This window comes from Saccopteryx bilineata, chromosome 2 (genome assembly GCF_036850765.1).
Source record: "Saccopteryx bilineata isolate mSacBil1 chromosome 2, mSacBil1_pri_phased_curated, whole genome shotgun sequence".
Classification (NCBI taxonomy): Eukaryota; Metazoa; Chordata; class Mammalia; order Chiroptera; family Emballonuridae; genus Saccopteryx; species Saccopteryx bilineata.
Window position 1 is genome coordinate 287,925,478 of NC_089491.1, and position 16,795 is coordinate 287,942,272.

Below are 16,795 nucleotides of genomic sequence, written 5' to 3' on the forward strand. Positions count from 1 at the left end.
ATGCAAGAATACATTTGCATCTCCTGGCTCAAAGGAAGTGCAACTGGAACAGAAATAAGGTTTTCAGGGCCAAAAGCCACCTTTTGATGTATAGGTTGCAATAGCAAATTCAAACTTAAAACAGTAACCTCAAGGCAGAAAACACTTAAATTTGTAATATAACAGGAAGAACATTATCAATTGTCACAGACATTCACCACTTCACAAGTAAGACTGGACTTAATTAATGGAGTTCTGAATGTTTTCTCTTGTGGTTTAGGTTCTGAAAATAATTTGTTTTTCTTAGTAAAAATTAATTTATAAATCATAAACAGGTGTAGCCTTCTCGTCTAACTTCCCTTTACCCATGTGAAAATCATTGAACTTGTTAAATTCTTTTCTTTCTCTAGGAAATAATAGGATTGTCAGGGTGAGGAAACTGACAGAGAGAAAATGACTTTATTCAGAAACCTAAAAATCTGAAGTTGAGGTTCAACTTCAAGTTGCCTGACTCTAGTGCTTTTCCGGAGAAGCAACTAACTGTCTGCCCAACTTCCCTGCAGCGCTTGTTAGCCCCCTGCACTCCGTTTCCTTAGTTTTTTTATGCTGACCTAGCTTCCGTGACATTGACTTTGAGACAGTATTAAAGTGGCTGCATTTTCTTTTAACTCAACAGAAAAGTAGCAGTTCTGACTCATTAAGTGACAAGGGTTCTGAATTGAGGAAAAGCTTTGATGCTGTGGTGTTTGATGTTCTCAAGGTCACACCAGAAGAATATGCGGTAAGACTCCCTCCTCTCCTTTCTCCAACTTTTGCACATAATTTGCGTATTGGTGCTATTGAGTTAGAATGTGTAGGATCAGCAGAGGAGACGGTAAAAATGAATAAACAAATAAAGCAGGTTGTGATGGAGCAAGCAGAGGGATGAGACGGGGAAGATGAGAAGAACTGTAGATCTCTTGAGAAGAGCTTCATAAATTTCATTTCCAGCTTGGTGAGTAATAATAAGTATTTACCTTTATGGCAATTGCTTGCATAGTCTTTACCTATACCACCTCCCCCAGCCCTTAATTGACATGTCAGAAATATTTTTACTTTTTTGTAAATTAAAAAGTTGAAAAGTAAAAATTGAAGGCATTATTGCAACACCATGAAAGTTATCCAGAAAAGCTTCTTAATTGACATAAATGTTTGTGTGTGTTCTCTTTCTCCTTTAACTCATTAACAGAATTTATTGACTTTCTGATACTGAACCGTTCTTGCAACCCAAGAACAAACTGTGTTTGGTCATAGCATGTTATTCTTTGATGCATTGTTGGATTTTGTTTTACATTTTTAGTCATTGAGATAGGTCCATAGCACTGCCTCATGAACTAGTAGATCTGATTTTTGGTTTGGTTTTGATTTAATATATACCCATATTCAAAAATTTTTAATTATTTTTATTTTTTCACTTTACCTCATTTATCTCACAAGAAATATAAACAGGTGTGAGATAATTAGAAATACTTATGTTTGGGGGATGGGAGGAGTTACAAGAAGGGTAAAGGGATAAACAGTGTTGGAAGGAGACTTGACGGGGTGGTGAACTCACAATACAATGTACAGACAATATATTATAGAACTGTACACCTGAAACCTATATAATTTTATTAACCAATGTCATCCCAGTAAATTCAGTTTAAAAAAAGAAATACTGATATTCAATGGTGTAAGAGTTAAATTTTCATTTTCTTAAACCCTTATAAATTTGAGATTTTTCTAGTATTTTCTTATTCAATATATTTTAGTATAGAATATCATTTTAATTTAGAATCTATGTCATATCTTGGCTTTCTAAAGAAGAAATTGTCATTTTTTTAACTTTTTATTTCAGGGTCAGATAACGTTAATGGACGTCCCAGTATTTAAAGCCATTCAACCAGATGTGAGTAGTTTTAAAAACTTTTCTTGTAAATATGCAAAATAAGCAATTATAGTATCCCAAGTCAAGACGTTTTAGAATTGTTAAATTATACTTTCTGAATTTTAAGTATTTAAAGCTCTTGATGTAACTAGTCTGTTACTGTGTCATTCAGGCCTCGGGACCTCAAATGGCACTCATAGCTGCACGTGATTGAGTCGTAGGTAGAACTGTATTTGGGTTCATTTGGCTTCATCACTTTAGTGAAGGGAGTAATAGACTTCGAGAGGCTCTGAAGCTTTTTAATGGGAGAATGGAAACGAGATACTGGGCTTCACAACTTACTCTAGTTGTCTTTTCACTTATACTTTCATTTTATGACTCTGTAATATGACTATGTTGACACTTTGGAGAGAAGAGGGACTCGAGGAAGGCTTTTTTGTTTTTTTTTAAAGGAGACTGGCATTTATTATGCATCTGCCCACTGTAACCACGTATTATGCGTACACAGGGAAAGGCTTTACTGGAGTGAGTTGTGACACCCAGGGCACAGGCGGGTGAGCTGTGGCGAGTTTATAGCAGGCGCACAGCAGAATGTGGGTGGTTGAGTGCAGGCTAGGTGGTTAAATGCGGCCTTGAAAACCATTACTCACAGAATCTCCAAGACTACATTATACCTTGCCGCATAAGCAGGACTTTGTCATTGGGTAGAAACATGTTCTCTCATTTATCATGAGATAGTTAATGTGAGATGTGAAGAACAAGGTGACCCCTGGGTACCGACCTAACCAGGACTGTTGCAGCCGCTCCATGTTCTCCCACGTTCGCCGCCTCTCTCCCCTCCTCCCCCTCCACACAGCCGCTGTCCAGTGTGGATCTGGTCATTCCCGGGTACCTAATGTCTTCCTCTACAAGGACATTATGTCCCTCAGCAATAGGTGCCATTGCAGGTTTTATATGTTTGATGTAAATACTACCCTACCTTTTTGTTTTCTTAGTATGCTCCTGATGAGTAGTGTCTGTGCCGATGCGTGCCCTCAGGGCGTTAGTTACTGAGCTGTAGAGCTGGGGCATCTTCAGATTGGTTTCCAAATGTTAGTTAATAGGTCAAAACTCTTGCTGTTGAGAAATTTAACAAAAGATCGTTTATGCCATAATGTCAGCCAGTCTAATGGATTAATCTCATTTATTAGCATAAAATGGTATCTCTCTCATTATGTAGTTAGAATACTAGTTTCCTTAAAGTATGAAGGAATTCTCCTAAAAAATGAAGGGATTTTTTGTTAAAATTTTAACAAAATATTATGAAAAGATGGTGGTTATCACTGAATCTGGTAACTTTTATCTTCATGTTTTTGTCCACTCTACCAATGTTCAAGTCTCTTGTGTTTATATGTGTGTGTGTATTAAACATAAAAAGCTGTGTGTGTGTGTCAGTACTTGATGAAACTGGGAGATCTTTAGTTAAGTTACACCAAAACTATTTAAATCAAAGTTCATCATTATGTGTATATATCCATATATAATTCTGTTTCCCGTGATGATGTATTCACATTTTCTGAAATAAAATTTATACTAAATTTGAACTTCGAAGAATAGACTGTGAATCCAGCTGTGTGGTTTAGTGATTTCAGGGGCAGGCCGGTGAGTGAACCACACAAGCCTCACTCAGTTTTCTCTACTAGAGGCAATTTCTCAGTTACCTAGAACTCATTAAAATATGTTTCTCCTGTTTGCAGTTTCAGTTCTCTAAGTAGGACCCTATAAATCTTATTAGTTTGTGGAGTTCCGACTTGAATTCCCAAGTCTTTTGTGTCAGGCAGAACTTAACTAAACTTATTCTTGACTTTCAGGAGGAAAGGGTCAACTATAAGAGGCGCAGTTGTTTTCTCAGTAAAGTTGCTTATCTACAATGTTCATTGTGCCAAATGTATTATACTTCAGAATTGCTCAAGGAAAAAAAGAGAAAACTTCCAAACCTTTTATTTCACTGTAGAAACTACTTTATCTTTGAAGTGTGAAAAATTATTTTTATTATATAGGTACTGACCTCAGTCATTGAAAGAATACTGCCAAACAAAATCTTTAAGAGCAGATATGAATCAGACTTAATGCTAACCCTGGTTTTTCCCCAACCCTGTATCACACTTGAAATTACCTCAGATTAAAAGAAAACAAAGGAACAGATTTTGATACTTGGCTTCTTAGGGATTTTTTTGTTTGTTTCTTGGTAGATAAGAATGGAAAAACATTTACAAATGAAGCAAGTTTAATATTAAAGGAAAATTCACGGGTAATTTGAAAAAATAGTAGGATTGTAATTACATAGAAAAAATGTTTGCTTTGGTACTAGTTTTTCAGGTTCCTGGTCTGAGTGATTTGCAGTCTCCCCATGTTTAGTACCAATCAGAGACCGACATGTCATTCTTTCCCCCCCTCTCTTTATCTGAACTCTTTCCCCTGTTCTCCAGAAACTTTGCTCTGCTCTGCTCCCTGATGTGTCTCCTGTGCCTAAGATAACACCTGTTCGGTATTTGACTTTGATAAGTGACCATTCTGAAGATTTGTACTGTATAGATCACAGGCATATCATCATCCATTGTTTGTCATTTCTGCAAAAATCTGTTATCCAGACCAAGAATGTGACTTTTAGAGGTAATAGTCTGTCTATGGAAACACGAGGGTTTTTTTTTGGGGGGGGGGCGTCTGCCCACAATTCAGAACATTTTCAGCTTTCTTCCCTAGTATGAATTATTCAAAGCTTAGTAAGAGCAGAAGTTTAGCTTAATGGTTTTGTGCTTCATTAATTTCTAGGGTGAATTTTCTGGTATCTAGCTGAAGCTCAGCTGACTAGTTTTCCTACATTTCTTGTGTGTGTAGATTTCCCCAGTACGGGTTCTCTTTTAACCCTGAAGGTTTGTTTTCTTGTAGAAAGCTCTTACACGTTTAAAGGGCTTCTCTCCAGTGCGTGTCCTCCTTCAGTGTTGATGAAGCACTGACTGTATTTTGAAGGTTTTTCCATGTTTATTACAATCATAGGGTTTTTTTTCTGGTTTTATTTTGACGATTAATGACTTTTCTGGTTTTATTGTGATGATTATGACTTTTCTGATGCTCTATAAAGCTTGTATTTCTTCTGAAGGTGTTGCCATGTTTATTACAACAGTGGGTTGTCTTCAGAATGAGCCTTACGTTGCTTATAGCAGGCTGAGTTAGCACAGCACACTGCTAGCAGTTGAGTTTCCTCACCAGTCGCAGTCCCGTGGGGCTTTCGTAAGTCTTACATACAGAGGGAACTGTACGTTAGTCAGGACATTGGATAATGTTCGCCCCTCTTGGGAGGTTCTCAAGTGTTCGTGAAGTGACAGGCTCTGACTGAAAGTCCTCAGGCATGTATTCCATTCAGAGAGGAAAGTGCACACTTTATTTGTTCTGGTAGGTCAGTGCCATAAGTCATTTAGATGACGTCAGTACACAGATGTTCAATACAAAGGACCGGTAAGGCCTTCCTGCCTGACTGGATGCACTAGAGATTGGGGGAGAATGCTGGGTAAATGAGGGAGAGAGCACATGCTAGAGCAGCGGTTCTCAACCTGTGGGTCGCGACCTACAGGTTGAGAACCGCTGTGCTAGAGGATTCTGAATCTCATGAAATCATCGTTGAAAAAACGTTCAATTGGCAGTATGTAGAAAGAGCTTTCTCCCTGCAGACTGTTTTATGTAAGCAAAAGGGACTGTAATCTTGGTAACATTCAAAGTTCCAACATCAGGAATATCTTGTTCAGTGAAGGTTATCATTGGCATTAGAGTTAAAATGTAAACAGTTCATGAATGTAGTGAGAGATGTGAAAAAAGCAAAAGACACTAGAATTGAAGTTTTTCTTGGAGACTGGAATAAACTGATTGTTCCATCAGAGGCAAGGCCAGCTCTTGGACCATGTCACATCATTGCTGTTCATCACCATATCTTCCTTAATTCATGGTGAGGCTGGGCTTGGATTAGAACTTGAGTAGGTGCAGAGAAGAATTGTTGATTAGGGGAGTAGGTATGTGTATATATAACTGCTGCCCTTACCTCCCATCTCATGATAGAAGCGGCTTTAAGGTAATGGGAGGAGGGAGGAGGAGACAATGTGAGTACATCAGAAAAGAGAAGTGATAGTTTTGATTTAACATACTATATTGGAGTTACATAGTTTGAGAAAGAATGCTGATTTCAAAGCTTATTCTGTTGGTTAAAAATACAGGAGTCATAGTGAGGACTTCATCTGTGGCTGAAACTTCTTTCTAAATAGCCATGCAGGCTGAATGCCAGTGGATATACTATATCCCTTTAAAGCTTCCCACTTTTAAGCAAGATTACCTCAGCAGTTCTTGCCATCTTGTGAGGATGTCCCCTAACCCCCAGCATCTGCAGCCTTTTGCAGATTTCATCACTTTTTTCTGTTCTTCCTCGATCTCTGTCTACATGCTGGTCTATATTGGCCTTTTCTCTTCTTCTATCTATAGGTATCCCTCCAACATCACCCTTAGAGCAGTCCTGTTAAGAGTGTTGGAACCTACAAGATGAAAGTTAGAGCAAGAATTTGACTTTACAGAACAGACCTACAAGATATAAGAGAAGCTGTGGCCCCTGTGAAATTCATTAATTCTTTCACAGGGTAGGTGGTCCTCAGTTGTGTTTGCCTTCCCACGTGCTTCTAAAGTAAGCGCAGCTGGAAATCGGGCTTCCTGGTTTCATGGCTCAGAATGAGTGTTCTTTCACTTAACACTTTTAATGACCATTCAGAAATGGACTTTCTGCATGTGAGTTACTGTCAGTATTGTAAAGTATCTGTACCCCAGATGCTGAAAAGTACCGTACCTCACTTCCGCAGGTTTACATAGGGACACAAAGTCCAGATGAATTTTAAGGAGTTTGATTAAAGGAGATTTATTAAATATGCCAGCCACATATGACTAACACGGGGCATTCGCAGACCCGAATCGTGTGCGCCAGGCACAGCCCTTGTGGCAGGTTATATACCTTTGCTCACACACACACAGGGAGGTGGGAAAAGGATGAGGGGGGTGGGATACAATTCATTAGCAAGTTTACAACATTTGTCCATAGGATTCATAAAAAACATTTTTACACATCAAAAATTATAAGGTAACACAATAGCCAAAATGTTATTCTATAAAAAGATATTCCTAAATTTTCTAGTGTTCATTTGCCATTCCTTTGTTTAGAGATATGTACATTAATTATATGCTTTCAGGAGTGGCAGGGTGGTTTCCATGGTGCCAGGGGATTAATGCCTTCGAATGGCTCATCAAATAAGAAAAGGTTTTTTTCAATCTCTCTCTTCCTGCACCTGCTTAGCTATTTACCTGCTTTCTTACAGGTGTGGGGGGAAGGGAGGGAATTTAAATCTCCTTCCCCTCTTCATTTACAAACAATGCTATCAGCCATCCTGGTTTGGTGTAAATCACACAAGTGTAAAAAATCATATCTACAAAATCTCTCTGCACACCTAGCCCAAATTAATAAAATGCTCTTTAAGCTTCCTAGTAGAAGGGAGCCTCCTACGCAGTACATTTCTGCAAGCCAGGAAACTTTCACATTTCTTCTCCCTCCCTTCCCCAAAGGAAGGACGGGACAGGAAGCCTGACCTTTCCTCCTAAAATATCAATATTAACTTTGCAGCTTTTAGGTACCTTACCACATCAGAGGATTTCTCTTCTCTGCCTGGTTTTGAAAATGTGAGTCAAATCCATTCGAACAGATTTTAAGAGGCATCATCAAAGCTGCTCTATTTCCTTAAGCCTTTGCTAAAATGGAGGCTTATTTACAAAGTGGACTCAGCTCAAGTCAGTCCCGTTCTTAAGTCAGACCCTTAAGAAAATAACCTTTGAGGCCCTGGCTGAGTGGCTCAGTGGATCAACATTGACCTAGTACCAGAGTTTGCGGGTTCAACCCCCGGTCAGGGCACATACAAGAAGCAGTCAATGAGTACACAACTAAATGGAATAACTAAGTAAACAAGTTGATGCTCTCTGTCTCTCTCCTCCTTCTTCTCTCTCTCCCTTAAATCAATGGGGAAAAAATGTTAAATCCTTTAAGTCACTAAGTTTACTTCAACTTTTTGTTGTCTATGGGAGATGTTTTAGTATAAAATAACTTTTATTTTTTTGAGAGAGAGAGAGAGAATAAGGGGGAGGGGAAAAAGAAACATCAACTTGTTGTTCCACTTAAGTTGTGCCATTGATTGCTTCTCATGTGTGCCCTGACCGGGGCTCAAGCCAGCGACTTCTGTGCTCTGGATGACGCTCTGTCCACTGCACCATGGCCAGGGCAGTATAAAATATCTCCTGACCAGCGTACTCTGTGACACTGGTAGAATTTATTTCTTAGATTATATTCCCATGTCACTAGAAGAAGATCCTAGAGTCTGAGACAAAAATAGATAGAAACAAAGGAAAAAGCAATTATTTCCTCACAGAAATTTAGTGGCTGTTGAGAGGGGGAGTTGGAGCAAGGCAAAAGGCCTAAAGGCAGCTGACTTAAGTGTATGTCGGGTAGAAGAAGTAAGTGGCCCAAGTGTTCCATGCAGTTTCAGCTTCATAACCCATTGAATGGGCTGTTGTTATTGTTCAACATTTTCTTTTGTATTAATTATAGATTCATAGGAAGTTGCAAAAAAAATAATGTGAAGTCTTATTTACTGTTCACCCAGTTTTCCCTGTAGTTACATCTTACAAAAGTAGAGTTTAGTGCATGCCTGTTATAGTTCTATGACATTTTGTCATACATGTAGGTTTGTTTAACCTCCACCTCAGCCGAGATACAGAATGATTCCAATACCAGAAAGGTCTCTCCCTTGCGTGCCTGCTCCTTTCAGATACACCCGTCTGCTGTCCCCCTCCCTGGCATCCTCATCTCCTGGCACCCACCTATCTGTTCTCCATCTTTATAGTTCTGGTGGCTGGTTATGTTAGACCAGGGGTTGGGAACCTATGGCTTATGAGCCAGATGTGGCTCTTTTGATGGCTGCATCTGGCTCGCAGACAAATCTTTAATAAAATAATAACATTAAAAATATAAAACATTCTCATGTATTACAATCCATTCATTTCCAACTGCTCATGTTCGTGGTTGCGGGTGGCTGGGGCCAATCACAGCTGTCCTCCAGGACAACACCAAATTCTTATTGGATAATGCTTAATGTACACGGGTCGTTGTGAGGTCAGGAAGTAAACTTCCCTCCTTTTAATCAAGTAGTCAGCTGGCTAAATTGCAGAAACCCTTTTGACGAAGAAGATAGCTAAAAGAAAAAAAGATGAGGAGTATCGTACCTTTCAGCAGGAATGGACAGAGGAATTCGCCTTTGTGGAGAGAGCAGGTTCTGCAGTGTGTCTAATATGCAATGATAAAATTGCATTGATGAAACGGTCAAATATAAAGCGGCACTTCGACACACGCCATACTACATTTGCATCGATATATCCAGCGGGAGACAGCAAGAAGAAAGCCTGTCAAGAGCTACTGTGCAGAGTGCAAGCTAGTCAGCAGCAACTCCGTATTTGGACCCAACAAGGTGACTGGAATTTGGCTAGCTTTGCTGGTGCTTTAGCAATTATGAGAAATAGAAAACCATTCACAGATAGGGAGTATGCCAAAACATTCATGCTTGATACTGCCAATGAACTTTTTGACGACTTTTCGAATAAAGACAAGATAATCAAACGAATAAAAGACATGCCTCTGTCGGCAAGAACTGTTCACGATCGTACCATCATGATGGCAAATCAAATTGAGGCAACACAAGTGAAGGACATAAATGCAGCACCATTCTTTTCTCTCGCTTTGGATGAGTCAACAGACGTAAGCCGTTTATCCCAGTTCAGCGTGATTGCAGGATATGCTGTCGGTGACACACTATGTGAGGAAAGTCTTGCTATTTTGCCTATGAAAGAGACAACAAGAGTGGAGGATTTATTCAAGTCTTTCACTGAGTTTCCTAAGGAAAAAAATCTACCGATGGATAAACTTATTTTGGTGTGTACTGATGGTGCTCCATGCATGGTGGGGAAAAACAAGAGGATTCGCAGGGCTTCTTCGTGAACATGAAAAGAGACTCATCCTAAGTTTTCACTGCATCCTACATCAGGAGGCACTTTGTGCTCAGATGTGTGGCAAGCAGCTTGGTGAGGTGATGACGCTGGTCATTCGGGTGGTCAACTTTATTGTTGCCTGAGCTTTAAATGACCACCAGTTTAAAACACTGCTGGATGAAGTTGGGAATAATTATCCTGGTCTGCTTCTACACAGCAATGTGCGTTGGTTGTCAAGATTGGCTCCAGCCACCCACAGGGAAGAGGGAAGGTGCTCAGCCGTTTCACGGCTTGTCTGAGTGAAATCTGGACTTTTTTCTTGAAATGAAAAACGTCCAGCATCCTAAGTTAGCTAACACTGAGTGGCTCCTGAAGTTCTATCATCATGTGGACATGACTGAACATCTGTACTAGCTCAATGTGAAAATGCAAGGCGTTGGAAATACAGTCTTATCCCTTCAACAAGCAGTGTTTGCATTTGAAAACAAGCTGGAACTCTTCTTCGTGATATTGAAACAGGTCATTTACTACACTTTGAAAAACGGGGAGAGTTTAAAGATGCATGCACAGCAAGTGATGCTGCTCAACATCTTGATCTCCAGCAGCTAGCGGGCTTCACATCTAATCTGCAGTCATTCAAAGCGCGCTTTGGAGAATTTCGTGAGCACACTCATCTTTTTAAGTTCACCATCCACACGAGTGTGCAGTGGACAGCGCCAACCTGATTTACATCCCCAGTGTCTCCATCAGAGATTTTGAGCTACAAGCTGCTGACCTGAAGGCCTCAGACATGTGGGTAAATAAGTTCAAGTCACTGAATGAAGATTTGGAAAGACTTGCATAACAGCAAGCAGAGTTGGTGAGCAAACACAAGTGGGAGGAATGAAAAAACTTCAACCCGTGGACCAGCTATTGTCAAAACTGGAACGCGCTTCCTGTCACATACCACACACTGCAGTGTGTGAGTATTGCTGTACTGATAATGTTTGGCTCTACGTATGCATGTGAGCAGTCTTTCTCACATCTAAAGAACATTAAGACCAACCTACAATCATGTTGAATGGGTGGAAGTCTCAACGCCTGCATGAAGCTTAACTTCACCACGTATCAACCAGACTACAAAGCCATCAGCAAAACCATGCAGCCCCAGAAGTCGCATTAATGGTAAGAAGTACTTTATTCATCATTGGTTAGCAACAGCATAACAACATTATTAAAAGGAATTCAGAGACTTATTGTACTTTAAAAGTGTTGGTCTTACATAAAATGCACACATTTACTTGTATTTAGTGTTAAACATATTGTATGGCTCTCACGGAATTACATTTTAAAATATGTGGCATTCAGGCTCTCTCAGCCAAAAAGTTTCCCGACCCCTGTGTTAGATGGACTAGTCATATATATTGTCTCAAAGGGGAGAGATTTTCTAAAGCAGAAACTACCATCTTAAGTAGTTTTTAAAAAAAATTTTGTTTCTTATTTTCTAATTATACAGTTCTTCCAAATGGAGAGCTTCAATTGAATATTAATCCATTTGCTCCCAATTAATGTGACTACAGATCGATTCATTCTCCCCCACCCCACCCCACTTCCATCAGAAATTTTCATTAAGTTAATGATGTTGAAATGTTCCAAGAATTAAACTTTTCAAAACCTCCTAGCATTTTTTATTTGAGAAATCACAAAAGCTTTAAAAATCTTTTAACGTAAAACATAAAGCCATGAGTCACCAGTACCTTTGTCTGGGTTTTTTATTATAATAAATTATATAATGATGAAGATAGGATCACAGGAGTTGGTATGGACAAAGCACTAGAATAGTGCCTGGAACATAGTGAATTTAAGTTGGTGTTAACTTACTTTTATTACTGCTGTAAAGGTGTCTGTTCTCAGGACGAGAAGGACTATTTTAAGCACTACATCAGTAGATTAAATCACACAGAAAAGGTCAGGTGTGTTGCCTACTTTGAAGAAACAAAAACCAGGCCTTCACGGCCTAGCGTGCGGAGGACCCGGGTTCGATTCCCGGCCAGGGCACACAGGAGAAGCGCCCATTTGCTTCTCCACCCCTCCGCCGCGCCTTCCTCTCTGTCTCTCTCTTCCCCTCCCGCAGCCAAGGCTCCATTGGAGCAAAGATGGCCCGGGCGCTGGGGATGGCTCTGTGACCTCTGCCTCAGGCGCTAGAGTGGCTCTGGTCGCAACATGGCGACGCCCAGGATGGGCAGAGCATCGCCCCCTGGTGGGCAGAGCGTCGCCCCTGGTGGGCGTGCCGGGTGGATCCCGGTCGGGCGCATGCGGGAGTCTGTCTGACTGTCTCTCCCCGTTTCCAGCTTCAGAAAAATGAAAAATGAAAAAAAAAAAAACAAACAAACAAAAAAACCAGGCCTTCATAGGCACTTCATGTGAATTGGTAAGATGTATACGTAGGTCTTCTTCTAGTGGTGGGTTTATAGGCAATTCATGGCCCCCCACTTCCCATTTCTCTCTATTTAACAAATGTGTTTCAACATAATTGCTCTTACAATTGGGGAAATTACAGTAATGATATGTATAAGGGGAATTAACTACATCCAGTTTTGATAAGACTATTGTGTAGTGGTATTATAAATAATTCAGTATTTCAGATGTGCAGTTAAATCTCAAAGCCTTAAAAAAGTTCATGCTCTTTGACCCAGTGATTTCACTTGCAGGACTCTATTTTTAGGAAATGATTGGAAATGTCTGAAAATGTACAAGGATATCTGTTATTTATAACTCAGACTTATAGTAGGAAAATGAAATATGCATTATGTGTAAAGCTCTATCATTGAGTTTGAATTCTATGTCACACGTCTATGGTAAATGATTTGATTAGTTTAACAGCAAGTTGACACTTCGGTCATAGCATTAATATAAATTTGGAAATTGTATTGGTTGAAAGAAATTTAGTATTTATGGATTTAATTTGGGAATTTCCCCCCCAAAAAAAAAACTTTGGGAATTTTGTCCTAAAATATAAATATGCTGTGATTTTTAGGAGGAACAAAATGCTTTCTAGCAGATTGATGATTTTTAATGTAGTTATCACATAATGTCATTTTTATGTTAATGTAATATCTACCACTAAATATTTTTTGGCTTTGTTGAGAGCTACTGTGAAGTGAGCCTCAGCCTCTAGGCTGAGGACCAAGTAATTTTTTTTTTTACTGTCATTTTATTTTTTTCTTCAGTAATTTTAAATTTGAAATTTTTTAGGGTTTTTTTTTTTTTTTTTGTATTTTTCTGAAGCTGGAAACGGGGAGAGACAGTCAGACAGACTCCCGCATGCGCCCGACTGGGATCCACCCGGCACACCCACCAGGGGCGATGCTCTGCCCACCAGGGGGCGACGCTCTGCCCCTCCGGGGTGTCGCTCCGCCGTGACCAGAGCCACTCTAGCACCTGGGGCAGAGGCCAAGGAGCCATCCCCAGCACCCGGGTCATCCCCGCTCCAATGGAGCCCCAGCTGCGGGAGGGGAAGAGAGAGACAGAGAGGAAGGAGGGGGGGGGAGTGGAGAAGCAAATGGGCGCTTCTCCTATGTGCCCTGGCCGAGAATCGAACCCGGGTCCCCCGCACACCAGGCCGACGCTCCACCGCTGAGCCAACCGGCCAGGGCCTAAATTTGAAAATTTTAATCTAATTCTTTGTTTGGAAAAAGTAATTTGTATCTTCAGAGCATTTACTCCTTGTCTACTGTGTTGAAACAATATCTCTCTCCCCTCAGTATTCCCATTTCTGCTAAAAACAGCGCCTGTCTCAGGTGATAAAAACAGCTCAGTTGCCAAACAATGGAGCAATACCCCAGATGGGCAGAACATCACTCTTTTGGGGGCTTACTAGATGGATCCATGCAAGAGTCTGTCTCTCTTTCTCCCCTGCTCTCACTTAATTAAAATAAAAAAAATGAAGAATAAGGGGAGGGGAGAAAGAAGCATTCATTTGTGGCTTTTCTTAGCTGTGCACTCATTGGTCACAGGGTATGTGCCCTGTAATGGTATCAAACCTGCAACCTTGATGTTTTTGGATGATGTTCTAACCAACCTTGCTAACCGGCCAGGGTGAGATATCTTGTAATATGATATGAAAATACATGATTTTTATTAGTGACAAAGTCATACATATTGCAAAGTCACTCATAATTCTGTAATCTGTAGCCTGTATTTATAATGGAAAGGGATGTCATTTCAGTTAGAGGTTATTGTGAAATACAAATTTAATTTTTTACATCCAATTTCTTGAGTGGTTTGAATTCTATTGACAGACCCTGTGGGGGATCAGGAACCCCTTTATTAGAGGTTTCTGTACCAGGGGTCCTGGCTGTCAGTGGAAGAGTGAGGAATGGAGAGCTGGCTGGAAGTGCGAAGTGACCTAGGGGGCTTGGCCACTAGCACGCTTCCCTTTGGGCTGTGGGGTGCTCAGCTTCTGTGATCTGTGGATATTTCCTCTTAGGAGTCAGACCTCTTCAAAGGAGTATTCATCAGCCAGCCTACAGAGTAGAAATCCAGCCATCTGTGTTCTCATAGACAAGTAATTTTGCCCTCCTGTATTCTGCTAATAAAATTTTGCTTTTATTATCTAATTGAACGGTTATAATGATACATTCCTATTAAATAAGACAGTTCTAGGAAGGGACACAACTGTCTTGAATGTTTTGAAACCCTTAATATGACAAGAAAGCCAAGCTATTTCTTGAATTAATATTTCATTTTCAACCTAATTTTCCAGGAGCTTTCAAGTTGTGGGTGGAATAAAAAAGAAAAATACAGTTCCGCACCAAACGCAGTTGCCTTCACAAGGAGATTTAATCATGTGAGTTGCTGATAAAATTGTGATGTTCAGTTTCTGAAACATCATTCCTCAATATATAATTTTTCATAAAGAAATAGTTTAACTTTTTACATCCGTTCTGGAACCTTTTTAGCCTCTATCTCTTCCAATACTGTCCCTCTGCATTCTGGGTTTTTTTCTGTAACTCCTATTGAAAATTTGTTGGAACTTGACATTTTTTCCTGCTTGTCTTAGCCTTTCACATGTTACATCCTATGATCCCCTTGTACTCGTTCTATGTGATTTTCTCAGGTCTCTGTTTCAGTTCACAAATTCTCTTCAAAAATGTCATACCTGTTTCAACTGTGTGCTTTTACACCAAAGTCATCTTTTTTCTTATTTTTTAAATTTCTTAAAACATTTTCAACATTTATTTTATAATTACTATATTTTATAATTATTATACTTTATCATGTTATATTTTATAATTATTATACTTTATCATGTTATATTTTATAATTATGCAAAGTCCCTGGAGTACTAAATCTCTTATTTCTACTGACCCTTGTACACATGGTTTATTTTCTTACACATTTAATTTTGGATTCTGATGAAGCTTTCTCTTTGGAGCTTTAGCTGCTGCCTAGGCTGAGAGTATGTCCCCCCTGAGAGACGTTTTGTCTGCTTTTGCTGGTCCCAAGGGCTGTCACAGACCTAGGGCCGTTATTTGAGTTAAATGGTTTGGCTGGGGAACATCTATCTGTATGTACTTCTTTGTGCTGAAAGTTTAAATTCGAAACCAACTTAGGGCAGGTTACACGTACTTAGGAAAGACTTTTCTCCTTCTTCTGTACTCTCCTCTGCCGGTGGGTTCTAGGCCACCTTTTCACCAGAGTGTGGCCTTTATTTCTGTCTTTGTTTTGGACCTTTGGGGGAAATCCTTTATTAGCTATCCATTTAAATTTTTTTATTTTATTTAGCAAAACAGTCTGTTATCTTTGACATATGATTTCCTGTGGGTTTGTAGCCAGTAGTTTCTCAGGTTGCTTGGTCCACTATGTGCCCCATGTGGAAGTAAGTTAAAGTTTTTAGAAATTAGATTAAATCATCAACAGGGGCAAGGACAAACATGTACTGAATTCCATATTTAAGCTACATAACAGTTACTCTAAAAATATTTCTGAGGTGGTTAGAATTTATCATCACAATAAAAGGTTTTTTTGTAAACAAACATATTATGTTACAGTACCCTGGCTGGTTTTCTCAGTGGGTAGAGCATCGGCCCAGCGTGTGGGCATCCCAGGTTCAATTCCCGGTCAGGACACACAGGAGAAGCAACCATCTGCTTCTCTCCTCTTTATCAGTCCCGGCCACTGAGGTTAGCTCGTTGGTCTAAGCATCAGCCTAAAAATAGATCAACTGATTTAAGCATTGGCCCCCAACAGGTTTGCGGGTAGATCCTGGTTGGGGTGCATACAGGAGTCTGTCTCACTATCTCCCTCCTTTCACTTAAAAAAATAAAATAAAAATTTTTTTAATCCAGTAATTTTATTAAATTGTATCTTGGTGTTGGTTGTTCCGGTCAGTATGCTTAGGTGGGATTGGCTTTAGCTCGGGCTGTCGACTGGGAAGCACCCACATTTAGCCTTTCTGGTGTGGTGGTCTGAGCTTAGTTGGACTTCTTACATGGTAGCTCAGGGACCCAGAGAGAATGTTCCAACATGAACGTGACCTTGTCCTGGAAGTCAACATCAGTTTCTTTAGTCCTCTGTTCATCGAAGCACTCAGGAGCCTGTCAAGATTCCATGAGAGGTGACATACAACCCAACTTTCAATGAGAGGAATGATAAAGAGTGGGTGATCATGTTTTAAAATCACCAGAATATCTGTCTGGCATTAAATTTAATTAAGTCAGTGATCATGCAGTTTAGATTGCATTCACAGTTAATTGCTAAAGTTGTTAAAATACAACTTTTGGTATATTTTAGAAGTAAACGTAATTAGAATCAGGGGTAGTTATTACCATTAAT

At 39.8% G+C, this 16,795-nt stretch overlaps 1 protein-coding gene across 4 annotated transcripts in view; it reads left to right on the forward strand.

Annotated features, from left to right (window-relative positions):
* Nucleotides 1-16,795, forward strand: part of RALGPS2 (Ral GEF with PH domain and SH3 binding motif 2) — a 138,516-nt gene that overhangs the window by 43,009 nt on the left and 78,712 nt on the right. For all 4 annotated transcript variants that reach the window (XM_066261232.1, XM_066261231.1, XM_066261233.1 and 1 more), the window contains exons 3-5: nt 656-760; nt 1,856-1,906; nt 14,724-14,807. In XM_066261232.1, coding sequence (XP_066117329.1) covers nt 656-760; nt 1,856-1,906; nt 14,724-14,807 — 240 coding nt within the window. The remainder of the gene's footprint in view (nt 1-655; nt 761-1,855; nt 1,907-14,723; nt 14,808-16,795) is intronic.